The sequence below is a fragment of the Diadema setosum genome, chromosome 2 (genome assembly GCF_964275005.1).
Source record: "Diadema setosum chromosome 2, eeDiaSeto1, whole genome shotgun sequence".
NCBI classification, from domain to species: domain Eukaryota; kingdom Metazoa; phylum Echinodermata; class Echinoidea; order Diadematoida; family Diadematidae; genus Diadema; species Diadema setosum.
Genome location: NC_092686.1, coordinates 38,716,531 through 38,725,696, shown reverse-complemented (window position 1 = coordinate 38,725,696; position 9,166 = coordinate 38,716,531). Strand labels below are relative to the sequence as shown.

Below are 9,166 nucleotides of genomic sequence, written 5' to 3'. Positions count from 1 at the left end.
GTGATGGGGGGGGGGGGAGGGGAGGGGCAGCATTTCCGCGGTTGTTGTTGCCATTAATTTTGATTTGGTTTTTCATATGACGTACGTGTGCGCATGCGTCGTAAATGTTATTGATTCCATTTTTACAGATAGTGAGAGTTGATACAGGTCGTTGTGTGTTTATGGTGTTATGTTTGATCCGTCAGTGCCACACGCACTGCGGACATAGTTCCTTCCCTTTCTTTAAAAAAAGAAAAGAATGAAAACCCACTCGAGTTCAATGTCAACCTGGCTCATACAGAAATAAAGAACCGAGAAAAAAAAAAACAACCCACCTCTAAACACTAAGAATGGTAGAAGAGCTAATAGGACTGGAAATAAGCTTTGGAAATTTCAAGGTTCACATGTCGTACAACCACATAAAAGAGATCGGACGATGATGTTATCGCCTCGCAGCTTTTACGTTGGTTTGTATGTCAAAATAATTACAAGAAAAATCACTGTTTCGATCCATGTTTTAGCAACTGAAATCCCTTTTCCCTTAAAAGTCATAATTGCTGTCTATATACAATTATTTAAAATGTATGATACAAAGTTTTCTTATTTTTCTTTCATTTCAAAAGGGGGATTCAGTGGCGGTATGTGTTCAGGTCGAATGCAGGCTATGATAAGTAAATTGAAAGCATCATCTTCAACGCATCCATAGAGCTATTACACGCCATGGTTAATAATATAACATTGCACTATAGTGCTGTGACGTCGCAGCTCTGACAGCTCAGATTCCAGTCCCTCTTCAATGTTGTTTGATTAGACTAACGTCCATTCAAAGTGGTGTTGGTCTGAGTGTCAGTTTAGGCCTATCGGCTTTGTCATCTCATTTCATTTCTCGTTTGAATTGAAAATGTTTGCCTTTAGATGTTTTCTGTATACATAAGCATGGACATGAACACATATTCGCAACTTATTTCCACGCAAACACTTCACATCTTGCATAATGCACCGCTGCACTCTTTCCCCTCATTCTTCCCTCCTTTCTCTTTATCGCCACTCAGTGAGTGGTGACTTATGTGTTATATTCTGACAATGTTGTATTGTTTAGACAATCATTTCTGAGGCCATTGTCCTCGTCAAGCGTTTGCTTTTGATGATGGTCTCCTGAATTTCTGTACATCAAGAATTGCCTAATTTGTCTTTGAGCAATATCTAGATATACTGTAACTTATGTTTGCAGAAATGGATGCACAAAATAGTTTGTTTATTTTCATTTTCCATTGTGTCAGGGGAAAAAAGTTGAATATTTGAATTAATCATTTATTTGTTTTAACTATCAGATTCAAATTATACTGTGCTCAAATAGTTTGTTCAATTGACTTTGTATTTCATTTATTTATGAAAAAGAAAGTCAGAAATCAAATCAAATTAAATCAAATCAAATCAAAATTAACCATGCATTGAGAAGCTCTGGATAAACAAAGATCCCGCGGAGACAGGAATACGGCTATTTCTGCGAAGCAGGAATCCATAATTTCGTGCTTCGAAAGAGTGCAATGTGAATTTGTTTTTTATCCCTCCAACAAATTTTCAACATCACCTGACAGCAGTTTACACAATGAAAACTCTTGGTCGACTGGCATGTCTACGACGACATTAGAATTATGGTATAGTGCACCATACCATGAATGTCGTCACGGTATAGCACATTCTTTCTCCATTGGCATGATTATGTTTTCAACATTATCAGCATGGCATGCAATGTCTAGTATTTTGTCACATGAGGGTATGTCGGCCAATAACTTGAAAAGACTTTACTGATGAGGGATAAGATAAACAATATACAATGCACTTAGAAGTTCGTTGAAATTATGGACTCTGTGGTGACAGGAATGTACTTCAGTGCAATTTCTGTCACCGAGGAATACATAATTTCACCAGTGGCAAATAACAGGACACGGTAATTTTTATATTTGCTTTATATCTCTCCAACGAATCTACAAAAAAAAAAATGTACAATTGTTGAATTAAAGCACATTTTCTTCATGGATATCTTGTTTTCAACATCATCAACATTATAGCGATGTTATATCTGGGCCCTGTTCCATAAAGCTGTTCGTAAAGTTACGAATAACTTACGAGCGACTGGTGATCAGTTCTTGTGCTGAATTATGGAAATTCTGATAAGTATAGCACATCAGAACTGATCACCAGTCACTCGTAAGTTGTTCGTAACTTTACGAACATCTTTATGAAACAGGGCTCTGGTCTGACATGACGCTTTGTAGACAGAACAGGATTTCAATAGAGGGGTTTGATAATTGTTCTCATTTTATTTCTAGTATTTTGTTATCATGTTTTATCATCTTTGCCATATGTAGCATTGTAATAAAAGTAGTATTGACATTAATGGTAGGATCCATAGTATCGTAACTGGAAAATAAGGGAGGAGCACAATTAATGAATAACATGAACAATAATGAAAACACACTGAAGTAGGCGGCTCTACTCGTTTTGTTTTTATTGAAAAATGTTTTTCTGCAAACGGCTGTTTCTACGTTTGACTAATAAAAATGAAATCAGTGAAGACAAATATATCAGAAGCAGTCGATGTCGCCTCTGTCACAAGTCCTCCTGACTATTTAAATAACTAGATTTTTTTTTTGTGTGTGTGTGTGTGTGTGTGTGTGTGTGTACTGTGAGTAGCCTATGATATTGAAGTTCGGGTTATCACGAAACTGGAAAGGCTGCTGGACTGCAGGGCGCTGGCAAGGCTCTGGTTGGAAGGAAGTTCAGTATGACGCCACCTTGTGGTATGTTTGCAACAGTCATTGGCCCTACTGTTTTTACTTTTATTACGTGGCTGTCGTAATATAAAAGGTAAGGTAATCTCGTGACATGACTTTGAATCTGCTATTTTAGGGCCTTACCCAGTCATATTTGTCATCTAATGTTCATAAGTTAATATACATTGTCATCAAGAACTGTATCTCATGCAATGAAGTTGAAAATATTGGTAACGTTAGATTTATTGTGCTTTTTGGAAAAATGAATATATGCTAAAGCCTGTAGTCCCATTCGCTCATATCAGTGTCGGTGATGGGCGTTGGGTGTTTTGACGTTTGCTTGATTCTTTCTTTCTTACTTTCCTGTTGTGTGGCTTAATTGAACTGAAGCAATGTCATTAGTATCTCGTGTCATACTCCTTTTACTACTGCTTCTTAGGAATTTTACAGCTGTGGTCAGCCTACGGGTAACCCAAGATAAACCAACCATGTCGACAACGATTCCAATCGACGATTACAACGACTCCATCATGGAAGATTTTGCCCACAGTTCAAGTGTGCTGTCAGCCCGCATTGACATCCGCATGAGTAAGTTAAATGAATGAGATTCCACAGTATTTAGCCAACACAAACTTCGGCCCAAACTTCATCGATTGTAGATGAAGAGTCACTTCTCTGCTATTTCTCAAGTTAAAACTAACACACAAAAGTGCAACACCTGCTCATCTCAATCTGCGTCTTTCAGAGAATCATGTACCTAGACTGTACAACTTCAAGAGTATGCTAAGATGATCAAAATCCTGATTAGTGGAAATCTCATATAACATAAAATTAGCGGACAACTTTAGCTATTGGTATATGAATGAAGCAAATCAGTGGACATCCGTCATTGCCAATTGTCAGTACAATATATGACCACGCGTTCCATTAGTCATGTTAATATTGTTATTACTCCTGTGGAAACAGAGGGCTAAAATTCAAATTTTAGGTTGTTGTTCTGAAACAGATTCTTCCTGTCACATAGAAGATTAATAACAACATGGTGTCATTGATATGTATTGAGAGGCTCGTTGAAAAAACAAAACAAAACAGAAAAACTTTAAAAACGTATGTCTCAAAATTGCATGATATAGAGAGAATGTAAATGTTTTGTAGCACTTTATTTTTCAGAATGACTCTTTAGACAACTCTTTTGTCAATGATTGAGAAAAGGTTTACACATATACAGTAAATTTAAATGTCTATAATTAGATTTTAGACACTCCTGCTGATGCCATCGGTTTAACTACTGTCTTCATTATTCATCATTCATCATTTCCTTCTCTTTTTAATGACTTTCTGTCCCCCCCCCCCCCCTCTTTCTGCAGACTTTTTGAGGAAGGTGTTTGGCATTTTGTCGATGCAGCTGCTACTGACTGCCATTGTGTCTGGCATTTTTATGTCCTTTGAAGGTATCAAAAATTACATCCAAGAGAGGTAAGTGGCTGCACTCTACCACATCATTGACTGGTTTTGTGTGTGTGGTCATCAGGAGAATGGCATGAGCCCCATGGTTGTGGTTTCTTTTTATGTGAAATGCAGTGTCAGAGTAAAAACTGTTGTTGTTTAAGAAATCATTGTTGTGTGTCATGATGTAATGCTTGTTTATTCACACACACACTACATTTTAAAAAGAATCACATCTGTTGCACACATCTACAACCAGCTGAGAGGATAGAGTTTCTTCAGTGGTGCTGTGATTCCATCATATTATTGACATGACCCCCCCCCCCCCAAAAAAAAAAAAGAAAAAAAAAAAGAAAAAGAAAAAAGAACAAGTGATAAATGATTCAGCATTTGTGTATTGTAATTTTTTTTTTTTTAGAACATATCAGTGTTGTTTTAGGTATAAAATATAATATTCTGCTGTCCCAATCAGACTATGATAGCATTCTTGAAAATTTCAGGGCAGTTCAAAGTTCGTTTTTAATTGCCGAAAGCCACCAGCAATTACTAACTTCAAGGCCTTATATGCTAACGTAGAGAAATCAGACAAGGTAACCATATTGTTTTCAGCAGTTTACCTCTTCCAGATCTCACAGTGAATTGGAATGTATATTTGTGTAATGAAAGGTATATAATACGTAAAGAAACATGTCTAAGGAAACTTGGAAACCAATTCTGCCCTACTTTGGCAAAAGGAAGCAAGTGACAAAAGTGACATTTCTCGTAAAAGAGCAAAATGTGTCTGTTATTTACACTGATGTCAATGGACTATCATAATAATAATAATAATAATAATAATAGTGGCTACTTGTATAGCGCACAGGTCCACTTTTCAGTGCTCATGGCGCTTCAAAAATGAAAAAATATCATATATTTACATGCATATACATATTCAAACATTTCAACAAAGAAAAAAAAATGGTAATGATGTCTTAGCTGACATATCTCTTGGTAGGATGAGTGTTTCTGCATGAAATTTGGTCTGGAAGAAAAGCTCATTATGTGAATTATGAAAACATCAATAACTCAAATTTGGATGGTATGTCACTTGCTTCCTTTTGCCAAAGTAGGGCAGAATTAGCTAATGGTCTTTGTACATCACATCTCACTATTTTTTCTTTCTCTTTCTCTCCCTCACTAGTCCTGGCATGCTGATGATTGCCTTTGTCCTGTCTTTCATCTTTCTCGTGGCACTGCTGGTCAAAGGAAGGGAGTACCCTGTCAACATGATCCTGCTGTCACTATTTGTAAGAATTTCTGTAATGCAGTTCACTTCACCATAGAGCGATTATAAAGTTTGCTTGAGATATCAAATCACATTGAACAAGTGAATCTTTTGCAGATGAAGAGATTAAGGTCGGTGAACACCATAATATGTCATGACATTGGTAATATACTACATTGTAAGTGCATATCATATCAATACATCGTATCAGTTCCTATCAGTAAAGTTAGATTGAGCAGATTTCTTCACACATTTTGAGTTTATTCTGCTCATATATTTGGTGAGTAAGAATTGAGCAGTTTTAATTTGTGTGTGTGTGTGTGTGTGTAATCTATGAGTCTAAAGGTGGTTGGTGTCAATGGTACATGTTCATGTATGTATTTTTAATTTTTATTCATTTTTTTCTTTAATCTGTTTGTTGAAAAGAAGAAGTTTTGAATGAAATTTTGGCAATATCTGATGGGAGGTTGGTAGTCAAAGGATGACATTAGTTCTGATTTTAGACTTCAAAAAATGTCATGAGCAAACACAATGCTTGTATTGAACAAAATTCCATATGAAGCTGGGTTTATTCATATTTGCTCCGACAGACTCTGGTTGAAGCCTATTCGGTGGGCACAGTGGTGACCTTTTACGACAAGAGCGTGGTGATCGAGGCCCTGTTTCTTACCCTTGCTGTCTCCTTCGGCTTGTTGGTGTACACCGTGCAGAGCAGGAAAGACTTCAGTACCTGGGGTGCAGGGTAGGTAGACATGTAGTCACAAGAAGTTTCAGAAGATTTGAATATTATTCTGTAGGAGTGCTATAGAACAGCCAAACCTTTAATGGACTCTGTTTAATGCTTTGTTTCAAGGTCAACATCACTGTTTGATATTGTGCTGTCCAGAGTGAAAGTAATCAAGTGTTGCTATTTTCCTGCATACTTGAGTTTTTGTTAGCAAAGTTCTGGTCTAATTTTATTAGTAGTACTTTGATAAACTTATACCCCATCAGATTTGTGTACAGGTTTGTTACTTTTGCTTGTGTGGCAAATACAATGTAGGAACGTTTCCTTTTTAAAGAAATATACATGTAGTGAGAAAGAGTACCAGTATGAATGACGATTTCTGTCTCCAGACTCTATGCTGGTCTCATCGTCCTCATAATGGGTGGACTGCTCCAAGTCTTCTTCCCCCACTCCGACGTCCTGGAGCTCGTCATGGCCATCGGTGGCGCTGTCCTCTTCAGCCTTTTCATCATCTATGACATCCATCTCCTCATGCACAAGTTGTCGGCCGAGGATTACATCGTGGCTTCCATCAATCTCTACCTCGATCTCATCAACCTCTTCATGTACATCCTGCGCATCCTCAACCAGGCAAACAAGAAGTAAAAGGGCAATGGCAAGGGCAATAATTGTATGGCTTCCAGCAAGATCTCAGGACTGCCGCGACGTGAGAGATAAATCAAGAATCTAAGTGAGAAATAAAGATATCAGTTATATGAGGTATGGAAACCCATCAAGTGTGTCTTTCTTCAACATCTCGTGTCAACAGGATGACTCCTTGAAAGAAATTTAAAGTCCACCAAAGTGAATCCATACACTTCTTTAATCCAGTCATAAACAACCTTCCTCTGCAGTGTCTTTTCCAGATAATGGGTTTACAAGAACTTATTCTCCAAAGCAAGAGTTAATTAAGCAAGTCAGCAAGGTAATATGATGGTCTATGGCTTCCATTATTTGCTGTGTAGAAGGAACAGTAGCCTTAATGAGACTTAAAAGGGCTTGTTTGCGTGCCTGCCTTTTTAGCTGTCTGCTAAAAATGAGACTTAAAAGGGCTTGTTTGCGTGCCTGCCTTTTTAGCTGTGCAATTGTGAAGGTTGTGGTAGGGTCACTTCTACCACAGTGTGTTAAATCTGAATGCTGGAGCTCTACATTTTGGCTAAAAACTGTAATCAGTCACATGTAGTTACATGTATCAATTGTGTAATTGTCGTTTTAATGTCACAAAGGATGACTTCTGTGCCCATTGTATTCTTTCATCACCCTCTGGTGATTGGTTTAAGTTCTATGTCCCCTTTTTCTTGGTCTCCATTTTTACCTTCCACTGATGCACATATACTGTACTTTTTGCTTATGGCATTTCATATACATTGTAATTATATGCTGTTCTCATATTTACAAGCTGTTTAGTTGAGGGTTTTCTTTTTCTCAGTTCTTATAAATTGTAAGAATTTGTCACATTTGATAAATATGGTTTTGTCAAGGCCTATCTCTGGGTTTTATTGGTACGAGTGCTCCAGACCCGTTTTGCTTCAATGACTACTGCGCACATTTCTGTCAGATACCCAGCAATGCATTATAGCTCAACAGTTGTGACCTGACAGTGACGATTTCTTGGTCAGTTGGCTCCGACCAGTCTGTTATAGTTGACACAATGTACATTTCTTAATGACACACAACCACACAAACATGCGGAGAACAGTAGACACACAAAGTCTGAACAGTGTTGTGTGTGTGTGTGTGCACAAGCTACACTGGTAATATTGAGTCAAGCATAGAAAATTTTTGTACAAGAGGGCGTGTAAGAAAGCTTTAACTCCTCATGTTCCACATGGAGAACTCACCCAGTAGCATTTGCACCCAAGAAGGGTATGGGCAACGGAAAAAAATAAATGTGCACGGCTTTGCTTATCATTTTGCTAATATGAATTGCTGTTGTCAATGGTGAACTGTACCGTAGGTATAAGAGGAAAGGTGTAGAAGGATTAGTCTTGTTTGTGGCATATCAACAGCTCAGTGCCTTTTATTTTTAGAACTTTAACTGGCTTCATTCTCCATTGTCTCCATGATGGAAGCCGTTGCCAACTTGGCATGCAGTTGAACGAGTCAAATCTCTGAACATGGCCATAAAATGTTAAAAGGGTGTCTAGGAGTCAAAGAATTTTGGTCTTTATTCTAGACTAGGGAAATACAAACTTATAGTTTGCATAGTTTCTGAACTTTCATTAGTTTTTAATCTTTGGTTATTTTTTTCTTTTTTTTGTGATATTTTCAAATGAATATATATAAGTCAAAGATTTAATCATCTATATGTAGTATTCATGTATTGTATGAATGTATAAGCTGTTATATTGGCAACTAAAACAGACATGAACTTGCAAAGGTAAATTATAAATATGTGTGTATGAACGATATTAACATGGGAGATTTTTTGCACATGTAGAACTATTTTGCACTCAGCAGTGTGAGATTAATCTGACAGGCTTTACATTTTACATTTGATTGTGGTATCTACCACCGCATTACACAAAGCAATAGCACATGGGTACTGAGCCCCGTTTCATAAAGCTGTTCGTAAAGTTAGGAACAACTTACGAGCGACTGGTGATCAGTTCTGATGTGCTATAGTTATCAGAATTTCCATGATTCAGCACAAGAACTGATCACCAGTCACTCGTAAGTCGTTCGTAACTTTACGATCAGCTTTATGGAACACCCCCCCCTGGTGTACTGTTGTTTATTTTGGTTCAAGTACATATTCAGCATAATGCTGATGCACTTGCTCTTACTCATCATAGTTGTTTAATGGGCCACGTATTTGCATTTCAAATTACATGAACGGCAAAAATCTACACATGCAGACTGCAGAGACTCCAACCCAAAGCACCTTCTGATCTGGAGAATCTCCCGCCTGAAACCCCTAGCAAACGGGAGACT

At 37.5% G+C, this 9,166-nt stretch overlaps 1 protein-coding gene across 1 annotated transcript; it reads left to right on the top strand.

Annotated features, from left to right (window-relative positions):
* The first annotated feature begins 3,199 nt into the window (after window positions 1-3,199).
* LOC140242584 (protein lifeguard 4-like) lies at window positions 3,200-8,862 on the top strand. The gene is made up of 5 exons (XM_072322335.1): window positions 3,200-3,344; window positions 4,124-4,232; window positions 5,383-5,488; window positions 6,057-6,208; window positions 6,583-8,862. The coding sequence occupies exons 1-5, from the start codon at window positions 3,245-3,247 to the stop codon at window positions 6,836-6,838; spliced, it is 723 nt and encodes a 240-aa protein (XP_072178436.1). The 5' UTR covers window positions 3,200-3,244; the 3' UTR covers window positions 6,839-8,862.
* The last annotated feature ends 304 nt before the right edge of the window (window positions 8,863-9,166 follow it).